The sequence below is a fragment of the Silurus aristotelis genome (genome assembly GCF_946808225.1).
Source record: "Silurus aristotelis genome assembly, chromosome: 2".
In the NCBI taxonomy this organism is placed as follows: Eukaryota; Metazoa; Chordata; class Actinopteri; order Siluriformes; family Siluridae; genus Silurus; species Silurus aristotelis.
In genome coordinates this window covers 74,418-95,621 of record NC_139575.1, presented here as the reverse complement: position 1 = coordinate 95,621, position 21,204 = coordinate 74,418, and the positions used below count along the sequence as shown (strand labels likewise).

Below are 21,204 nucleotides of genomic sequence, written 5' to 3'. Positions count from 1 at the left end.
CAACATTAGTAATGGCAGTTATGTTTATATTTGGTCCAGCAGAAGTGTTTATTTTGAAACTTGTATTTGGGGAAGCAGTCGTAGAAAAGTTGACATTACTACTGGCAGTAATGTTGAAATTTCCTCCAGCAGATGTGTTGATTTCAAAGATTGTAGCAGCAAAAGCAGTAGTGGTGTGAAGAGCATTGATGATGGCAGGTGTGTTGACAGTAATACCAGAGTTGTTTTGAGTAGAAGTTTTGATATCAATATTTGCAGTGGAAGAAGCATTGCTGGTTAGGACGACATTAGTAATGGCAGTCGTGTTAACATTTGCTCCAGCAGAAGTGTTGATTTCAAATCCTCTAGTGGGGGAAGCAGTGGTGATTAGGAAGGCATTGCTAGTGGCAGGTGTGTTGACAGTAATGCCAGAGTTGTTTTGAGTAGAAGTTGTGATTTTATTATTAATATTGGAAGAAGTATTGGAAGTATGGTCAACATTAGTAATGACAGTGGTGTTGACATTTGCTCCAGCAGAAGTGCGGATATCAAAGCTTGTAGAGGGGGCTGCAGTAGTGGTATGGACTATGTTACTATTGGCAGTCATGTTGACATTTGCTGCAGAAGAAGTGCTAATTTTAAAGCTTGTATTTGGGGAAACATTGGTGGTAAGGACGACATTAGTAATGGCAGTCATGTTTATATTTGGTCCATCAGAAGTGTTGATTTCAAACCTTGTATTTGGGGAAGCTGTAGTGGCATAAAGGGCATTGCTAGTGGCAGATATGTTGACAGTAACAACAGAATTGTTTTGAGTAGAAGTGGTGATTTTATTATTTTCAGGGGAAGAAGTGTTGGAAGTATGGTCGACATTAGTAGCGATATTGGTGTTGTCATTTGCCCCCAAAGAAGTGCTTATTTCAAAGCTTGTATTTGGGGAAGCATTGGTGGTATGGACAACATTAGTAATGTCAGTCATGTTTATATTTGGTTCAGCAGAAGTGATGATTTCAAACATTGTATTCGGGGAAGCAGTCGTAGTAAAGTTGACATTACTACTAGCAGTAATGTTGACATTTCCTCCAGCAGATGTGTTGATTTCAATGATTGTAGCAGCAAAAGCAGTAGTGGTATGAAGATCATTGCTGATGGCAGTCGTGTTAATATTTGCTCCAGCAGAAGTGTTGATTTCAAATCCTCTAGTGAGGGAAGCAGTGGTGGTTAGGAGGGCATTGCTAGTGGCAGGTGTGTTGACAGTGATGCCAGAGTTGTTTTGAGTAGAAGTTTTGATATCAATATTTGCAGTGGAAGAAGCATTGCTGGTTAGGACGACATTAGTAATGGCAGTCGTGTTAACATTTGCTCCAGCAGAAGTGTTGATTTCAAATCCTCTAGTGGGGGAAGCAGTGGTGATTAGGAAGGCATTGCTAGTGGCAGGTGTGTTGACAGTAATGCCAGAGTTGTTTTGAGTAGAAGTTGTGATTTTATTATTAATATTGGAAGAAGTATTGGAAGTATGGTCAACATTAGTAATGACAGTGGTGTTGACATTTGCTTCAGCAGAAGTTCGGATATCAAAGCTTGTAGAGGGGGCTGCAGTAGTGGTATGGACTATGTTACTATTGGCAGTCATGTTGACATTTGCTGCAGAAGAAGTGCTAATTTTAAAGCTTGTATTTGGGGAAACATTGGTGGTAAGGACGACATTAGTAATGGCAGTCATGTTGACATTTGCTGCAGAAGAAGTGTTGATTTCAAACCTTGTATTTGGGGAAGCTGTAGTGGCATAAAGGGCATTGCTAGTGGCAGATATGTTGACAGTAACAACAGAATTGTTTTGAGTAGAAGTGGTGATTTTATTATTTTCAGTGGAAGAAGTGTTGGAAGTATGGTCGACATTAGTAGCGATATTGGTGTTGTCATTTGCCCCCGAAGAAGTGCTTATTTCAAAGCTTGTATTTGGGGAAGCATTGGTGGTATGGACAACATTAGTAATGTCAGTCATGTTTATATTTGGTTCAGCAGAAGTGTTGATTTCAAACATTGTATTCGGGGAAGCAGTCGTAGTAAAGTTGACATTACTAATAGCAGTAATGTTGACATTTCCTCCAGCAGATGTGTTGATTTCAATGATTGTAGCAGCAAAAGCAGTAGTGGTATGAAGATCATTGCTGATGGCAGTCGTGTTAATATTTGCTCCAGCAGAAGTGTTGATTTCAAATCCTCTAGTGAGGGAAGCAGTGGTGGTTAGGAGGGCATTGCTAGTGGCAGGTGTGTTGACAGTGATGCCAGAGTTGTTTTGAGTAGAAGTTTTGATATCAATATTTGCAGTGGAAGAAGCATTGCTGGTTAGGACGACATTAGTAATGGCAGTCGTGTTAACACTTGCTCCAGCAGAAGTGTTGATTTCAAATCCTCTAGTGGGGGAAGCAGTGGTGATTAGGAAGGCATTGCTAGTGGCAGGTGTGTTGACAGTAATGCCAGAGTTGTTTTGAGTAGAAGTTGTGATTTTATTATTAATATTGGAAGAAGTATTGGAAGTATGGTCAACATTAGTAATGACAGTGGTGTTGACATTTGCTTCAGCAGAAGTTCGGATATCAAAGCTTGTAGAGGGGGCTGCAGTAGTGGTATGGACTATGTTACTATTGGCAGTCATGTTGACATTTGCTGCAGAAGAAGTGCTAATTTTAAAGCTTGTATTTGGGGAAACATTGGTGGTAAGGACGACATTAGTAATGGCAGTCATGTTGACATTTGCTGCAGAAGAAGTGTTGATTTCAAACCTTGTATTTGGGGAAGCTGTAGTGGCATAAAGGGCATTGCTAGTGGCAGATATGTTGACAGTAACAACAGAATTGTTTTGAGTAGAAGTGGTGATTTTATTATTTTCAGTGGAAGAAGTGTTGGAAGTATGGTCGACATTAGTAGCGATATTGGTGTTGTCATTTGCCCCCGAAGAAGTGCTTATTTCAAAGCTTGTATTTGGGGAAGCATTGGTGGTATGGACAACATTAGTAATGTCAGTCATGTTTATATTTGGTTCAGCAGAAGTGTTGATTTCAAACATTGTATTCGGGGAAGCAGTCGTAGTAAAGTTGACATTACTACTAGCAGTAATGTTGACATTTCCTCCAGCAGATGTGTTGATTTCAATGATTGTAGCAGCAAAAGCAGTAGTGGTATGAAGATCATTGCTGATGGCAGTCGTGTTAATATTTGCTCCAGCAGAAGTGTTGATTTCAAATCCTCTAGTGAGGGAAGCAGTGGTGGTTAGGAGGGCATTGCTAGTGGCAGGTGTGTTGACAGTAATGCCAGAGTTGTTTTGAGTAGAAGTTTTGATATCAATATTTGCAGTGGAAGAAGCATTATTGGTTAGGACGACATTAGTAATGGCAGTCGTGTTAACATTTGCTTCAGCAGAAGTGTGGATATCAAAGCTTGTAGAGGGGGCTGCAGTAGTGGTAAGGACTATGTTACTATTGGTGGTTATATTGACATTTCCTCCAGCAGATGTGTTGATTTTAAAGCTTGTATTGGGGGAAGCAGTAGTGGTATGAAGGGCGTTGCTAGTGCCAGGTATGTTGACAGTAATACCAGAGTTTTTTTGAGTATAAGTGATGATATCAAAACTTGCTGTGGGAGGTGGGAGGTGGGAAGTTTCAGAAGTAATGACAATGTTAGAAAAGGCAGTTGTGTTGAGATATGCTTCAGCAGAAGTGCTGTTTTTAATGCTTGTATTTGGGGAAGTGGTGGTGGTAAGTTCGACATTACTGCTGGCAGTAATGATGGCATTTGCTTCAGCAGAGGTGCTAATTTCAGACCTTGTAGAGGGGGAAGCAGTGGTGGTGAGGAGGGCATTACTAGTGACAGGTGTATTGATAGTGATTACAGAGTTGTTTTGAAAAAACGTTGCGTGCTCATTATTTTTAGTGAAAGAAGTATTGGAAGTATGGACAACATTAGTAGTAACAGTGGTGTTGACAGTTGCTCTAGCAGAAGTGTTGAAAACAAAGCTGGTAGAGGGGGAAGCAGTAGTAGTAACAAGAGTATTGCTAATGGCAGACAAGTTGACAATGCTGGAGTTTTGAAATAAAGTGGTAATTTCAAAGCTTTTAGTGTGGGAGGTTGTGGTGGTAAGGAGGGCATTTAAAGTGGCAGCTTTCATTGTAGTGTCAGAAGCTGATGTGGATAAAGGAGTGGTTGTGGTGATGATGGCAGTATAATTTTTGATGCTGTTGTTGATGATGCCAAGATTCAGCATATCTAAATCCATTTGTTTCTGCTGTAACACCCAGGACTGAACCACTGAAGAATTCTCAAACAGCTTCAAGCCAGCCACATTTACCCCCATTAGGGCTTGCACAGTTCTTACATTCAGAGCCTAAAACATACACACACACACACACACACACACACACACACACACACACACACACACACACACACACAATGGATTTAAATTCTTAGTTAAAAGACAAAAAGTATATTGTTTTCCTTATTTTAATGTCATATGTAAGAAGTATATTGGTATTTTATACGTTGAGAACAGCAGGACTCAGACTAGTAAACGTTGTGATGTCCATGCAGATGCTATGAGTTGAAAAGGCTTGTATGTCCTCCACAGGAGCTCCACCTACAAAAAGATTTTGAATAAATTGAACTGCAACCATAAAAAGTAAAACTTTTGATATATATATATATACAGCAGGGAAAATAAGTATTTGACACATCAGCATTTTTATCAGTAAGAGGATTTCTAAGTGGGCTATTGACACCAAATTTCCACCAGATGTAGTTTTTAAGCCAAATATTGAATTCATACAAAGAAATCAGAACAATAGCCCACTTAGAAATCCCCTTACTGATAAAAATTCTGATGTGTCAAATATTTATATTCCACGCTGTATATATATATAAAACTATGAAATAAATTATACATTTTTCGTTAATATCTGGCAGAGGACAGATGAAATGACAATTCTGTGTTCCAAATTTTTCTTTTTTTATTCAAAGTTGCTCTTAGACAAAGCTTTTGATGATACTTATCTTCTCTCTGTATTCCATTTCGATTCCGATTACATTTCTTTTGCATTATGTTAGGTATATCCCCCTTAGCATTGTCCTCTATAGCATATCTCAATTGTCCTCTGCTGTCTGTGCTGTTCCTTGTACACCATTTTCTAAATTCCATGTCTTTATATGGGTATTTATTTTAACACTGACACCTAATTACCCAGTTAAAATAAATATTTTTATATATAAAAAATATTTTACAAATAATTTTGAATAAGAAACCTTTTACCTATACCCACAATAGACTCAGATTTGTGTATAGGTTAAAAGAAGTGCTCATATATATATATATATATATATAGGTATATAGCTATGTATTGTAGCACATACACATAAATGTTCAAGGTGTTGTGTGTTCTGGCATGCAAGTAAATTGTTATTTGAATTAAGATTGCATTCCAATGAGCTTGAATCACGTTGGTGCTGCACAACAATTAGAAAAAATATTTTACTATTTAAATATTTTACCATATAAATATAAATATTTGAATCTAGGGGCAGGATTTTATGTGCAGGAATGTGAATTCACTGTGCATTTGGCAAACAATTTGGTGGTTGAACGACTGCTTGACAAATTGAATAGACGTGTTTTACCCAGGTAAGGTATCATGAGCTGGTAGTATTTTGTGGCACTGCTGTGGAGATTGCTAAAAGAAGACTTGACAATGATGTACAGAGTAGATTTCTGTTCAAAGGAACATGAGGACAAATCTGGATAGGGGACCATCCTGCAGAAAGAAAACATTTAACAGTTAAACAACAGTTTGTCTGTGTTTGTGTATGTAGGTACATGTGAGTGTGGACTTACATTAAACTCTCAGGAGTGATATTTTCCAGTATACTGATGTCTAATGTACAGATGTAGGAACCAATGACATTTATTTCAGCACTTCCCAAAGAGTGATCACCCATGCTCAGATACCTCATAATTACTGCTTTACTCTAAAAAAATACACAACCATTTTTGTAGCAAGCACAACAGTATCTAAAAAAAAAATGACAGCTAGAATGATTGATGTAAAACTGGTTAAAAATATTTATGAAACAATTAAGTTATAAATAAACACTAGACCTAAAGCTCAACCTGCTTTCTGAAGACTGTGATATACATGTCCATCTCTATTGTTAGTGATAATATTTTCATCATGTTTTTTATTTTACATGATTTGTAAATTTGAATATCTATTTTTAGTCAATTTCAGTTTCTCTAGCTCTCTCTCTCTCTCTGTCTCTTTCACACACACACACACACACACACACACACACACACACACACACACACACACACACACACACACACACAACCCATCATTACCTTTTCTGGTTCCCAGTATCCATCATTGGAATCCATCAAAGAGGACAGTGTGTCAATCATAGTAATGTTCCACTTGCTAATGTCATCAATTGTGGCCAAACGAGAAGTTGAACCCAGTAGTTGCAGCACATGGTCACCAAGGCCTGATGGGAAAATCTACGTATACACACACGAAATCAACAATTTATAATCAAATCAAAACAAATCTTGTGTGGGGAAATTCAGCATACACACAAAGACAGACTTCTAATTTACAACCCAAAAACAAACCCTATTTGACAGTGGGACACCATGCAAGAATCATATTTATACACAAACTGGAAATATTTTCAGAATTCTATGACTAAAAAGCTGAGACAACTTTTTCTTTCCTGCTGTGTTATACAGTCCAGTATTTAGTGTCTCTGACCTGGTTTAACTTGTTAAGAATGACCGCCTGGAGGCTGGTGTCCACCACTTTCTCAGTGATAGCTGCCAGGTTTTCCTGCAAGACGGTGATGTCCAGATACAGATCAAACTGGATGGCATTAAAACCGAAAGGAAAAGCTCCATCTGCAATTGTTGTTCCTGTTATGTTGCTCACTGTAAGACACACAACAGAGGAATTGAGTGAAGCACACAATCTCAATATGTGTAATACGCTGTACCTCGATGTGTTTTGCCCTGTAGTATACGGTTACCTGTAGTACTTTCTGAGTTGCATTCTGTAAAGAATGTCCTAAGCTTTATCAGTGGGATCTTCTGCTCCCTCAGGACTGAAAATAATTTCCTTTTGACATTCTTCAACAATGCACAAACAGGGACAAAATGTAATCAGTCCAGAAAGTTTAAAGTTGGGTTTATAAATCACAAACACAATGGTGAAACGGTTTACATACAAAGCCAATTGTGTCACAGAGGCCTGATTTGAAATAGACAACCAGGATGCCAAGTTGTTCCACGGTCTGCTCATTCCATGTTGAGGGATTACTGATTCATGATAAACAATGTCAGAGGTCAAAAAAATATCAAATGCAATCTATAGACACACACCATTTCCATTTGTTTTATGTCCTTTTAAAACCAATGATAAAATCATTTTCTACAACATAGATGAAAGATGTGCACAAATGCACTTGAAGCTATGACTCACCCATAAGCAGTGTTTCCACTGAGGAGCAGTGACTGTACAGCGGTGACCTGAGAATCAGAAAGATCTCCACAGTTCTTCAGTTTCTCCAAAATGAAAGGGTCAGAGTTCTGGATGTAGGAGGAGTCCAGTGTACAGGCCATATTTCCCAGAACCTCCACCTGATCCCTGGTCAGACTCACACCAGATATACCCTACAACATCACAACCCATGAAGAAAAGTCACACAGAATCTATAAGAATGGGGGGGGGGGTGTCTTGTGTGGATTCCACTGTTTAGTGTCTATTGTTTAAGCCTGAACATGTTCATATTTTCACTTGTTTTCAACAATGGAATTGCATAAGAGATGAATTGATTATAATTTGATGGCTGATTTGCAGATTTAAGAGCTAATATTGAATGTGTTGGTCTATGAATATTTTACTATGTGTGTATTACCAGGCAGTCCTTTGCATTGTTGAACAGTATGGTTGTTTTGTCAAGGACAGGAGAAAGAACTGAGAAATCTGCTCTGCCAAGGGCACGGAAATATGATTGGCAGTTCACATTCTGTATTGTCTCGTAGCTACAACACACACACACACACACACACACACACACACACACACACACACACACACACACACACACACACACACAGCCAGCATATGACCTTTTTTTCTTGATATCATATACTTGAATACAGTATTTTCTGTATGTGAATATGTTCCACACCTGTAGTACAGAAGCATATCAGAGGGGACATTCATAAAGCTTTCGACTTGATCTTCTTTCACATAGTTGTACATGCAGGTCAGCTGAAACACAGAATGTGTTGTGTGATTGTGTGTTTTCTCATTTACCAGTAAAGGTTTGGGTCTACCTGCTGTCTCTGATTCATTCTGTGTGCAGAATGTGATTGAATATCAGAGTGTATGTACCTGAGCCTCTGTCAGGACGACCTTGTCTCTGCCTGCACGTGGTCTACAGGCTTTGACTAGATCTTTGGCTTTCTTCTGTGGGAGAGTTGAGCTACAAGAGAATCCCTGCAGTACTGATGCTGACAGACTGCAGGGAGAAACACACCCACAGTCACAAATAGACATACACAGTGATGGGTGTATTCACAGAACAGATCTTTACATTAGCTATATTAGATAGACTGTGTGTGTGTGTGTGTGTGTGTGTGTGTGTGTGTGTGTGTGTGTGTGTGTGTGTGTGTGTGTGTGTGTGTGTGTTTTCCTAACTCACTCTTCTGGATTAGTACAGGCACTGGCCACTGCACCGAAGAACATCATAGCCTGGTAAAAATGAAAAAAAGTCTTAACATTTTTTGATGAGTTTTATAGCCTGACATCCAAACAAGTCAGGAAATCAGATTAGGGGAACTGCTGCTATTACAGTCGAGGCATGAGACTTTAGTTTTTCAGTGTAACAAAGTGGGTGGGTTTAAGTACCTGTTCATGACTCCAGCTCTTGTTATTGATGAGTGAAACTTCCACAGAGCTCAGAGATGTCAGTAGAACAAGTGGAATATACATCACTAGTGCATCCGGAACATTTTGTATGACAGAGGTTTGGTCTACAGAGATTACCTGGAACAACGTGTTAGAGCGGACTTCAACAAAGCAACTGCATGTTACTGCACTTTTATAGGAGAAGGTAATAAAGATATGTTTGTGTGTGTGTGTGTGTGTGTGTGTGTGTGTGTGTGTGTGTGTGTAAAACAAAGTAAATACCTTTTGGACAAATGTCTGTTGTAGAATAACTGGGGCTGATAGAATATTAGCAATGAATGTTGGATTCTGAGATAAAGACAGAAGCTCAGAAGATGGGATGATGGATATGGCTGTAGAAGGAACACCACCAATAAGTGTTCCCAATGATACCAGAGAGGAGGCACTGTTGATCTGTGAGAGTAAAACAATCATATCCTTAACTTGAAAACATTTCTGATTCTGAATTTTAGAACTTGTGCAATAAGAAAGAAATTAAATTACAGACCTTTTGGTAACATGGTATAGTTAGTAAATGTATAAACATAAATAGAATATTGACATGGTGATTGTGATCAAAAATGGCAAGCTTTCACTTTCTGTAACATAGAGCAACATTCCTGACAAATGGGCAGTGTACGCTTACATTAAAGCCTGAACTAATGATGCTCTGGATGAGGGCATTTACTTGGCCCTGGTCCCAGCCACTGATGATACCGAGTGTTGACAGAGCACCGCTTATCACATTGGGAGGGGCGGAGTTTATCTGGCCCACAGTCAAGCCCACACACTGGCTTCCCAATGTTTGGATGGTGGCTGCAGATATATCAGGGAACTTTGCTACCAGCACCGCTGTTACCTGAAAGGAGAAGAAGGTTAGAGGTGACTGGCACTACTACACAAGAAGTGATTAGTGAACACACAAGTCTTATTGATTGATTACCTCTGGATTTATTTCTGTGCAGAAGATGTTGATGCTAGTCAGGATTGTCTGAATGTCTGCATCTCCAAGAAAAACAAACATGGAGGCAGGACTTTGACACAGCAGCTCAGCAGGCAATCTATAAAAACACAAACAACCTTTTAGAATGCATACACAGATATTTGCACGTATATATGGTCTTTTACATGTGGGATTTGAATCTATAAAGGGTTGGATAAATAAATTAAATAAACAAATTTAAATTTTGTTCAATGTTGAGGTTTGAGTGGTACCCGAGAGGGCTGAAGTCAGGATTCTGGATGTACAACTGTGTTGTATAATACTCCAAGACACTGGCTGAAATTCCTGGGTTGTTGAACAACTGAAGGTTTTCAGAGTTCTCCAGGAACACACTTGACTAAAAGACACAATAAAACACACATTATCACAGCACTACAAACTGTGTACATTGTGTGATGTAGTTAACAGAAATATGTTTGAATGACTAATATAGATAATTGCAGGTGTGTGTGTGTGTGTGTGTGTGTGTGTGTGTGTGTGTGTGTGTGTGTGTGCGCACTACCATGCTTCCTGATAGAAATGATTGTAGATCACTGAGGGTGATGAAGGTGACGAAGAATCCAATGTTGTCTGCAAACCAGGCAGTGGAGTTCAGAAAAGGATCTGAGGAGTTATAGCAGCGGAGGCTGGCATCTGCAAAATACACAATCACATGTTGAGACACACATGTAGTGCACACACAAACAAACGGAAATGCTTGTACAGAGAGAACTAGAAAAAAGAAACAAGAAAAATGTAGTTATTCTTACCACCACTGCTCAGATACACTTTTATAGAGCTGTACACATCAGCTTGGGAGAAATCAGCTGCAGAAAAATTGAAGTTGTCCCCCAGGATAGACACCCTGCTCACAAACACATACGTACAGGAGATTTCTTTACTATATGACCTCAGTTTTTTTTCGCCACCAGACATGTGGCAGTGTTTATGATGAAAACCCTGTTTAATGAAACATCCAATAAAGAACTTACAGTTTCCTGTATGACAGACAAGAGGCACCACTGAGCTGGGTGGAGCTGATGAGCTGAGAACTGAGGTAGGGCAGGTAGTGAACCAGTATAACATTAAACCACTGTTCTACATCAGCCTGAGTTGAGGCACTGAGAGCACGAGGCCACACACACTCCAATGTTTGGCTGGCCAGAACTGAGGACAAAACAGGCTCCTGTAGAGAGAAACAGTGATTACTCTATCAGCCATTCCTGGCAGAATAAAGGCAAGTAGTCTACATGGACAAAAATCTAGGTGAAATAAAAACTGGCCTACCATCTCCAGGTACTGATTGGTCCTACTGTAGTTGTCAAGTAGTGTGCAGAGCTCGGAACCATTAACAACTGTGTTCGGTCTGTTCAGGAACTCACTAAGTTCTTCTGGAGAGATGGAGCTCAAGAGCTAGAAAACACAGAAGGAAGACAAAGCATTAACTACAGATAGTGATGTGCTTAACTCATTGGCTTTCCTACAGTGAGCGAAGCACTGAAGCAATTGGTGTTATAGAGCAAACACACCTCTGTCTGTCGGTCATCTGGGATAAGAGACAGGAAGTCTATTAGGTCAGGGAATCCAAAACTGAGGAACAACTGTTTCAGGAACATGTAAAAGCTTCCACCACCATAGCAACTCAGGCCTGTGAAGCAACAGAGGACACTGATGTAAAAGGTCTGTGGTGAATTCAGATTGAGCATCTAGGACACTCCTGACTTACCCGAACCCTAACATTATCAGCCTGAAATCACATCTTCTTATCACTGCCTACCTAGTAGCCTGAAACAGCAAATAAACACACAAACCTTGGCTGGACTGGTACTTGAGATAGTCTTGTATGTAATTGAAAACAGTGTTGGACTGTGTTGCAGAGAGGTCACTGTACACATTATCAAGTCCGTTCACTCTGTAAATACAGCAAAAGTGGGAAACAAATTCAAATTCTAAAAAGTAACAAAATAATCATTTGCTGTGTTTGTGTTATGAAGAGATGCTCACATCTCTCTGTAGGAGTCACAGCCGATGGTCATGGGGATGATCGACAGGGTGTTTGAACCAATACCAGGAAGTAAGATGGAAAGGTAATTCTGGAACCACAGGGCAAAGTCCTCTGGGCTGAAACGTTGGAAGTGAGGCACCAGATCTAAGAGCGTTATGTTCAGAATGGTGTCTGAAATTGCTGAAGGAATGCTAGTGAGGTTCATCTGCAATCACAAGGTATCATCCATCAATTAGTATGCACAGAATAATGTCTTTTTTGATAAAAAAAAACAAAAACAAAAAAAAACACAAGAAAATAATTTGTGATCTGGTCTTTAGGCAACAGAGATGCTCACTTGTATTGCAGTCTGGCTGAAGTTTGTGAAGAACATGCCAAGTTGATTGAGATCAAAAGATGCGATCATACTGCTAAACACCTCTCTAATCACTAAGTCATTTCCCAACACTCCTGTATCCGCCTGCAGGATGAACTGAGCCTTCTGCTCAATGGACAGTAAACCAAACACTGCAACCTGCAGGAGAAAAAAAACATTCATATCACATTATGTTTACACCAGGTCTTCAAGTAAAACAAATGGACACTGCTTGCAGCAGCTGTCTGTTCTCTTCATCAAAACCCAGAAACCAACTGTTACTACTACAGTCAGCTGCAACTCCACAAGAAACATAAAGTTGGTGCAATTGGGATGTTACTCACACTAGAGAAATTTGCATTTAAAATTTTCAGCTCTGTCAAGGTGGCATAATTGAAGAAACTGCCAAGGTTCGTTAAAAGCCAGTCATTGCTGCCTGAAGTTGTGGAAACACAGCCAGGATCTAGATGGAACCAAGATCATTAGTTCAACTAATTACACCATTCTAAATTGGCCCTGTTTAGTTTTATTCAGACAAAAGAATCACCCTTAATTCAAGCAGGTGAAAACTAATTCAAAAATGTCAGTTGTCTGTATTACAACAACTAAAAGGGGAGTACTTACCTGGTGAGCCATCTTTTGAGAGGAAAGGAAAGATGAATGAAGAAAAGACCAGCTGCTTCTGTTTCTCTGTCATGAGTGATTCTTGACTACTGAGAGCTTTCACACTATGTTTGGTGAGAACAGATTGGATATTCTCATCAATTATTTCCTCATGTCCTATATAACACATCTGAAGTTCAGAAATTTCATTGTCCATACTTACACAATTTGGTAGGTCTCACAGCTGAATTTTGTGAAACTGAGGCTGGATAGAAAGTCTGTGGACACTGATGAAAACAATGGTCTGAGCCTCATCTGGAACCACTCGCTGATGAAAGTGGCATTCATCAACTGTGCTGCAGTGAAGTCCTTGATTATCACCTCCCAGATAGCATCAAGTATATGTGGGTCAGTCTGAATGCTCTTATCGGTCTACATGACAGAGTGAAAGATTACATACTTCAATGCATATTTCCACAAAACATTTTTTATACTACAACACCTGTCAGTATGATGGCAAGTTTATTCATTCATTTCATTGACTGCAAATTCAATTTTTTTTTTTACCACCACTGGGTCCCAACTCCCTATGTAATACTCCCTTAATCCTAGAATCGGGTGTGGCAGAATGAGCCAAGCAACAGTGAGAATCTGGACTACTGGAGACTCAAACACAATGAAAACAGGGATTAGTTTAGCTCAAACCCACTGGTCTCGGTGCCCCAAAATTGTTCTGCCGATCCCGATGGTTGCAACCTGTTCTTCTGCCAGTGCACCCTCATGCTCCTCTCCCAACCACAAGCATATCCGACTGACCGAACAATGATTGAATATGTAATCCTCCACCTCTCTGGCAAAGCCATTAATTGAGCAACAGACATCCGAGAGTTCCAATGCGCTTGCTGCCCCAGCTATTCGTCATTTTGAAAGGAGGTCAGGTGCCGGTTTGCCCACCGTAGGGTTCAAACAAACTCCCCTGCCTTGGAGTTCCACTGGGGTTGTTGCCCAGCCTCAGTTTCCTGCTGGGAGCATTGCTCCACCTCTGTTTCTGCTAAAGAGGCTGCCCAGCCTTTGTGCCCCTCTGAGAGTGCCAAACAGTCCTAGAGAGAGTGCCAGAGAGGGTGTCTCACCACTCCTGAGCTCCGCAAAGGAGCCTTTGCTCCAAAGACCTGCATAGCGTCCCATAGAGAGCACTCTTCTGTTCCTAATTCTCACAGAGAGTGCCAGAAAAAAGTGACATTTGCGATGCCCTCTAAATCCCCTTCTCCGAAAGGTGCTGCTCTGCCCCCGAGTCCTGCAGATGTCGCCACTGGACCACTACACCCTATTCCCTGCTCCCTATTCCATTGTCCCTATCTGTGTCCTAAATGTTTTGCACCTGTTCCTTGTTAGTCCTCAGTGTATTTAAGTTACCCCTTCAGCTTTTGTTCTTGTTGGTTTATTAACATGTCGTTTCAGGTTGTGCCATGTCGTGAGGTCCGCATGCTGTTATGTTCCTGTGCCCTGATGCTTTTGTTTTGCTGTTATGTACCGGTTTTCTATTTCAAGTCCAATGTTGTTTCTTGAGCCATATGTGACTTTACATTCCAAAGTTTTCTGTTCTTGGGTTTAATGACTTAAGTTAATAAAGAACTGTGAACTTGTCAATTCCGACAGTGTCCCTGCATGTGAGTTCTAACACCTCCCTGAGCGACTTGGATTCGAGACCCAGGGGTGACAAGCAACAATCAAATTTGCATACCATGCTTGAAAACCTTTGCAATGCGTCACCCAAAAAGCCAGCAAAATTTTGGAAGAACAACTTCCAAGCATCTTTAGAGTATTTCAGGCTGCTTGGCAGTTTGCATGTGAGCAGAGTGAACAGATCCTCGGATGACAATACAGCAACCTTAAAAGGCAACAAACAAAGGTTTCTGTGGTCAACTCATTTTCTGCATAACATTAGCAAAGCTGGAAACAGATATTTGATTCACGGAATACTTACCGGTGAACAGGCATAGTCAGAAATGCTAAAGTTACATAGTACTGTAGAGACATTTCCGGATGCAAATTCACTATCAAGTCGGTCACTATGTAGAAAAACAAGAAGAATGTTTTTATTTTTTTCAAAACAAATTCTGTAAAGTTGAGTCCTTTTTCATTTCATAAATAAAACTCACCTGTTTACACCATAACAAGGGTTGCGGTTGATGATGCTAAGATTCAGTGTGTCCAGATCAGTTTGGTTCTGTTGTGACACCCAGGACTGAACTGCTGAGGAGTACTCAAACAGTTTCAGATCAGCAATGTTTATACCCATTAGACCTCTCACTGTGCTCACATTCAGGGTCTGGCAAACAAAAAAGTACTTGTTATCTATTTTATCTTCAGTTTTCAATTTTTCACTACATTTAATTCAAACATTCAATATTTCAGCAACAAATTCTCTGGTTAATATTTTCTTCTTTATACCTTGAAAACAGCAGGGTTCAGACTAATGAATACAGTGATGTCCATGTTAATGTCCTGAGTGGATAAAAATTCGATATCCTCCACTGGAGCACCACCTACAAACACACAAACAAACACACACACACACACACACACACACACACACACCTCAACATGTTCATATGTACAATTAACTTAAATTCAGACACAATTCAGACTTTTTAAAAACATGTATTTTTTAGTCTTCCTGTATGCATGAATGTTTGTTTTACCCAGGTAAGGTATCATGAGCTGGTAGTATATTGTGGCACTTCTGTGAAAGTTGCTAAATGAATACTTGATAATGATGTACAGAGTAGATTTCTGTTCAAAGGAACATGAGGACAGATCTGGAGACAGGAACATCCTGCAAAGAGAACAAAAATTTATATTAAAATTCAGATCATTCTTCATCTCTTTATTTTGTTTGTCCATGTTTGTGTATGTATGTGAGCAGGGACTTACATTAAACTCTCAGGAGTGATATTTTCCAGTATACTGATGTCTAATGTACAGATGTAGGAACCAATGACATTTATTTCAGCACTTCCCAGAGAGTGATCACCCATGCTCAGATACCTCATAATTACTGCTTTTCCCTTAAAAAAATAATACACAAGCGTTTTTGTAGCAAGCACAACAGTATCTGAGAAATACAAAATGTCAGCTAGTATGCTTGCAGTATAAACTTTCTTTCGGCTTCTCCCGTTAGGGGTCGCCACAGCGGATTATCCTTATTCATGAACCGCATGTTTGATTTGGCACATGTTTTTACGCTGGATGCCCTTCCTATTGCAACCCTCCCCATTTATCTACTAAGAGTGCACTGGCTTGTGCAACCCATTACTGGGGTTAGTTCCCTGACCGTATAACTAGTTAAAAACATTTATGAAATAATTCAGTTTTAAATTAACACTAGACCTGAAGCTCTGCCTGCTTTCTAAAAAATACCTTCATATACATTTCCACCTCTATTGTCAGTGATAACATTTTCATCATCATCGTTGTGTACATCATTTGTAAGAAATAAAAACATTTTTGCATTTTTTGTAAATTCTAGTCTCTCTAAAGGGGATTGAACATGCTCTTTGACTGCAAAAGTGTTTTATCTGCAACTATGTCATGATATCTAATCAATGAAGGATCACAGATACTTTCTCTCACCCTCACTAAATCATCCCAGATGAGCTCTATCTCTCTCTCATTCTCTCTCTTTCTCTCTCTCTCTCTCTCTCTCTCTCTCTCTCTCTCTCTCTCTCTCTCTCTCTCTCTCTCTCTCTATCACACATGCACAAACAACCTTTTATTACCTTTTCTGGTTCCCAGTATCCATCATTGGAATCCATCAAAGAGGACAGTGTGTCAATCATAGTAATGTTCCACTTGCTAATGTCATCAATTGTGGCCAAACGAGAAGTTGAACCCAGTAGTTGCAGCACATGGTCACCAAGGCCTGATGGGAAAATCTACGTATACACACACGAAATCAACAATTTATAATCAAATCAAAACAAATCTTGTGTGGGGAAATTCAGCATACACACAAAGACAGACTTCTAATTTACAACCCAAAAACAAACCCTATTTGACAGTGGGACACCATGCAAGAATCATATTTATACACAAACTGGAAATATTTTCAGAATTCTATGACTAAAAAGCTGAGACAACTTTTTCTTTCCTGCTGTGTTATACAGTCCAGTATTTAGTGTCTCTGACCTGGTTTAACTTGTTAAGAATGACCGCCTGGAGGCTGGTGTCCACCACTTTCTCAGTGATAGCTGCCAGGTTTTCCTGCAAGACGGTGATATCCAGATACAGATCAAACTGGATGGCATTAAAACCGAAAGGAAAAGCTCCATCTGCAATTGTTGTTCCTGTTATGTTGCTCACTGTAAGACACACAACAGAGGAATTGAGTGAAGCACACAATCTCAATATGTGTAATACGCTGTACCTCGATGTGTTTTGCCCTGTAGTATACGGTTACCTGTAGTACTTTCTGAGTTGCATTCTGTAAAGAATGTCCTAAGCTTTATCAGTGGGATCTTCTGCTCCCTCAGGACTGAAAATAATTTCCTTTTGACATTCTTCAACAATGCACAAACAGGGACAAAATGTAATCAGTCCAGAAAGTTTAAAGTTGGGTTTATAAATCACAAACACAATGGTGAAACGGTTTACATACAAAGCCAATTGTGTCACAGAGGCCTGATTTGAAATAGACAACCAGGATGCCAAGTTGTTCCACGGTCTGCTCATTCCATGTTGAGGGATTACTGATTCATGATAAACAATGTCAGAGGTCAAAAAAATATCAAATGCAATCTATAGACACACACCATTTCCATTTGTTTTATGTCCTTTTAAAACCAATGATAAAATCATTTTCTACAACATAGATGAAAGATGTGCACAAATGCACTTGAAGCTATGACTCACCCATAAGCAGTGTTTCCACTGAGGAGCAGTGACTGTACAGCGGTGACCTGAGAATCAGAAAGATCTCCACAGTTCTTCAGTTTCTCCAAAATGAAAGGGTCAGAGTTCTGGATGTAGGAGGAGTCCAGTGTACAGGCCATATTTCCCAGAACCTCCACCTGATCCCTGGTCAGACTCACACCAGATATACCCTACAACATCACAACCCATGAAGAAAAGTCACACAGAATCTATAAGAATGGGGGGGGGGGGGTGTCTTGTGTGGATTCCACTGTTTAGTGTCTATTGTTTAAGCCTGAACATGTTCATATTTTCACTTGTTTTCAACAATGGAATTGCATAAGAGATGAATTGATTATAATTTGATGGCTGATTTGCAGATTTAAGAGCTAATATTGAATGTGTTGGTCTATGAATATTTTACTGTGTGTGTATTACCAGGCAGTCCTTTGCATTGTTGAACAGTATGGTTGTTTTGTCAAGGACAGGAGAAAGAACTGAGAAATCTGCTCTGCCAAGGGCACGGAAATATGATTGGCAGTTCACATTCTGTATTGTCTCGTAGCTACAACACACACACACACACACACACACACACACACACACACACACACACACACACACACACACACAGCCAGCATATGACCTTTTTTTCTTGATATCATATACTTGAATACAGTATTTTCTGTATGTGAATATGTTCCACACCTGTAGTACAGAAGCATATCAGAGGGGACATTCATAAAGCTTTCGACTTGATCTTCTTTCACATAGTTGTACATGCAGGTCAGCTGAAACACAGAATGTGTTGTGTGATTGTGTGTTTTCTCATTTACCAGTAAAGGTTTGGGTCTACCTGCTGTCTCTGATTCATTCTGTGTGCAGAATGTGATTGAATATCAGAGTGTATGTACCTGAGCCTCTGTCAGGACGACCTTGTCTCTGCCTGCACGTGGTCTACAGGCTTTGACTAGATCTTTGGCTTTCTTCTGTGGGAGAGTTGAGCTACAAGAGAATCCCTGCAGTACTGATGCTGACAGACTGCAGGGAGAAACACACCCACAGTCACAAATAGACATACACAGTGATGGGTGTATTCACAGAACAGATCTTTACATTAGCTATATTAGATAGACTGTGTGTGTGTGTGTGTGTGTGTGTGTGTGTGTGTGTGTGTGTGTGTGTGTGTGTGTGTTTCCTAACTCACTCTTCTGGATTAGTACAGGCACTGGCCACTGCACCGAAGAACATCATAGCCTGGTAAAAATGAAAAAAAGTCTTAACATTTTTTGATGAGTTTTATAGCCTGACATCCAAACAAGTCAGGAAATCAGATTAGGGGAACTGCTGCTATTACAGTCGAGGCATGAGACTTTAGTTTTTCAGTGTAACAAAGTGGGTGGGTTTAAGTACCTGTTCATGACTCCAGCTCTTGTTATTGATGAGTGAAACTTCCACAGAGCTCAGAGATGTCAGTAGAACAAGTGGAATATACATCACTAGTGCATCCGGAACATTTTGTATGACAGAGGTTTGGTCTACAGAGATTACCTGGAACAACGTGTTAGAGCGGACTTCAACAAAGCAACTGCATGTTACTGCACTTTTATAGGAGAAGGTAATAAAGATATGTTGTGTGTGTGTGTGTGTGTGTGTGTGTGTGTGTGTGTGTGTGTGTGTGTGTGTGTGTGTGTGTGTGTAAAACAAAGTAAATACCTTTTGGACAAATGTCTGTTGTAGAATAACTGGGGCTGATAGAATATTAGCAATGAATGTTGGATTCTGAGATAAAGACAGAAGCTCAGAAGATGGGATGATGGATATGGCTGTAGAAGGAACACCACCAATAAGTGTTCCCAATGATACCAGAGAGGAGGCACTGTTGATCTGTGAGAGTAAAACAATCATATCCTTAACTTGAAAACATTTCTGATTCTGAATTTTAGAACTTGTGCAATAAGAAAGAAATTAAATTACAGACCTTTTGGTAACATGGTATAGTTAGTAAATGTATAAACATAAATAGAATATTGACATGGTGATTGTGATCAAAAATGGCAAGCTTTCACTTTCTGTAACATAGAGCAACATTCCTGACAAATGGGCAGTGTACGCTTACATTAAAGCCTGAACTAATGATGCTCTGGATGAGGGCATTCACTTGGCCCTGGTCCCAGCCACTGATGATACCGAGTGTTGACAGAGCACCGCTTATCACATTGGGAGGGGCGGAGTTTATCTGGCCCACAGTCAAGCCCACACACTGGCTTCCCAATGTTTGGATGGTGGCTGCAGATATATCAGGGAACTTTGCTACCAGCACCGCTGTTACCTGAAAGGAGAAGAAGGTTAGAGGTGACTGGCACTACTACACAAGAAGTGATTAGTGAACACACAAGTCTTATTGATTGATTACCTCTGGATTTATTTCTGTGCAGAAGATGTTGATGCTAGTCAGGATTGTCTGAATGTCTGCATCTCCAAGAAAAACAAACATGGAGGCAGGACTTTGACACAGCAGCTCAGCAGGCAATCTATAAAAACACAAACAACCTTTTAGAATGCATACACAGATATTTGCACGTATATATGGTCTTTTACATGTGGGATTTGAATCTATAAAGGGTTGGATAAATAAATGAAATAAACAAATTTAAATTTTGTTCAATGTTGAGGTTTGAGTGGTACCCGAGAGGGCTGAAGTCAGGATTCTGGATGTACAACTGTGTTGTATAATACTCCAAGACACTGGCTGAAATTCCTGGGTTGTTGAACAACTGAAGGTTTTCAGAGTTCTCCAGGAACACACTTGACTAAAAGACACAATAAAACACACATTATCACAGCACTACAAACTGTGTACATTGTGTGATGTAGTTAACAGAAATATGTTTGAATGACTAATATAGATAATTGCAGGTGTGTGTGTGTGTGTGTGTGTGTGTGTGTGTGTGTGTGTGTGTGCACTACCATGCTTCCTGATAGAAATGATTGTAGATCACTGAGGGTGATGAAGGTGACGAAGAATCCAATGTTGTCTGCAAACCAGGCAGTGGAGTTCAGAAAAGGATCTGAGGAGTTATAGCAGCGGGGGCTGGCATCTGCAAAATACACAATCACATGTTGAGACACACATGTAGTGCACACACAAACAAACGGAAATGCTTGTACAGAGAGAACTAGAAAAAAGAAACAAGAAAAATGTAGTTATTCTTACCACCACTGCTCAGATACACTTTTATAGAGCTGTACACATCAGCTTGGGAGAAATCAGCTGCAGAAAAATTGAAGTTGTCCCCCAGGATAGACACCCTGCTCACAAACACATACGTACAGGAGATTTCTTTACTATATGACCTCAGTTTTTTTCCGC

General features: G+C 39.9%; 1 protein-coding gene across 1 annotated transcript in view; it reads right to left on the bottom strand.

The window, feature by feature from the left end:
* LOC310737433 (uncharacterized protein) overlaps positions 1 to 21,204 on the bottom strand; it is a 107,542-nt gene that overhangs the window by 39,170 nt on the left and 47,168 nt on the right. The window contains exons 141-191 of the mRNA XM_083561761.1: positions 21,049 to 21,143; positions 20,802 to 20,932; positions 20,520 to 20,644; positions 20,248 to 20,365; positions 19,951 to 20,163; positions 19,548 to 19,718; positions 19,245 to 19,382; positions 19,039 to 19,088; positions 18,746 to 18,872; positions 18,540 to 18,622; positions 18,270 to 18,396; positions 17,832 to 18,022; positions 17,578 to 17,668; positions 17,380 to 17,479; positions 17,109 to 17,281; positions 16,700 to 16,855; positions 15,855 to 15,988; positions 15,623 to 15,756; positions 15,372 to 15,466; positions 15,080 to 15,249; positions 14,905 to 14,989; positions 14,662 to 14,808; positions 13,144 to 13,352; positions 12,942 to 13,045; positions 12,662 to 12,780; positions 12,300 to 12,476; positions 11,962 to 12,167; positions 11,769 to 11,869; positions 11,487 to 11,605; positions 11,245 to 11,370; positions 10,950 to 11,143; positions 10,728 to 10,822; positions 10,481 to 10,611; positions 10,191 to 10,315; positions 9,919 to 10,036; positions 9,622 to 9,834; positions 9,219 to 9,389; positions 8,937 to 9,074; positions 8,731 to 8,780; positions 8,421 to 8,547; positions 8,215 to 8,297; positions 7,939 to 8,065; positions 7,503 to 7,693; positions 7,249 to 7,339; positions 7,051 to 7,150; positions 6,780 to 6,952; positions 6,371 to 6,526; positions 5,864 to 5,997; positions 5,650 to 5,783; positions 4,521 to 4,615; positions 2,766 to 4,363 (exon numbers count right to left, since the gene is read on the bottom strand). Of these exons, the coding sequence (XP_083417887.1) occupies positions 2,766 to 4,363; positions 4,521 to 4,615; positions 5,650 to 5,783; positions 5,864 to 5,997; positions 6,371 to 6,526; positions 6,780 to 6,952; positions 7,051 to 7,150; positions 7,249 to 7,339; positions 7,503 to 7,693; positions 7,939 to 8,065; positions 8,215 to 8,297; positions 8,421 to 8,547; positions 8,731 to 8,780; positions 8,937 to 9,074; positions 9,219 to 9,389; positions 9,622 to 9,834; positions 9,919 to 10,036; positions 10,191 to 10,315; positions 10,481 to 10,611; positions 10,728 to 10,822; positions 10,950 to 11,143; positions 11,245 to 11,370; positions 11,487 to 11,605; positions 11,769 to 11,869; positions 11,962 to 12,167; positions 12,300 to 12,476; positions 12,662 to 12,780; positions 12,942 to 13,045; positions 13,144 to 13,352; positions 14,662 to 14,808; positions 14,905 to 14,989; positions 15,080 to 15,249; positions 15,372 to 15,466; positions 15,623 to 15,756; positions 15,855 to 15,988; positions 16,700 to 16,855; positions 17,109 to 17,281; positions 17,380 to 17,479; positions 17,578 to 17,668; positions 17,832 to 18,022; positions 18,270 to 18,396; positions 18,540 to 18,622; positions 18,746 to 18,872; positions 19,039 to 19,088; positions 19,245 to 19,382; positions 19,548 to 19,718; positions 19,951 to 20,163; positions 20,248 to 20,365; positions 20,520 to 20,644; positions 20,802 to 20,932; positions 21,049 to 21,143 (8,259 nt within the window). The remainder of the gene's footprint in view (positions 1 to 2,765; positions 4,364 to 4,520; positions 4,616 to 5,649; positions 5,784 to 5,863; positions 5,998 to 6,370; positions 6,527 to 6,779; positions 6,953 to 7,050; positions 7,151 to 7,248; positions 7,340 to 7,502; positions 7,694 to 7,938; positions 8,066 to 8,214; positions 8,298 to 8,420; positions 8,548 to 8,730; positions 8,781 to 8,936; positions 9,075 to 9,218; positions 9,390 to 9,621; positions 9,835 to 9,918; positions 10,037 to 10,190; positions 10,316 to 10,480; positions 10,612 to 10,727; positions 10,823 to 10,949; positions 11,144 to 11,244; positions 11,371 to 11,486; positions 11,606 to 11,768; positions 11,870 to 11,961; positions 12,168 to 12,299; positions 12,477 to 12,661; positions 12,781 to 12,941; positions 13,046 to 13,143; positions 13,353 to 14,661; positions 14,809 to 14,904; positions 14,990 to 15,079; positions 15,250 to 15,371; positions 15,467 to 15,622; positions 15,757 to 15,854; positions 15,989 to 16,699; positions 16,856 to 17,108; positions 17,282 to 17,379; positions 17,480 to 17,577; positions 17,669 to 17,831; positions 18,023 to 18,269; positions 18,397 to 18,539; positions 18,623 to 18,745; positions 18,873 to 19,038; positions 19,089 to 19,244; positions 19,383 to 19,547; positions 19,719 to 19,950; positions 20,164 to 20,247; positions 20,366 to 20,519; positions 20,645 to 20,801; positions 20,933 to 21,048; positions 21,144 to 21,204) is intronic.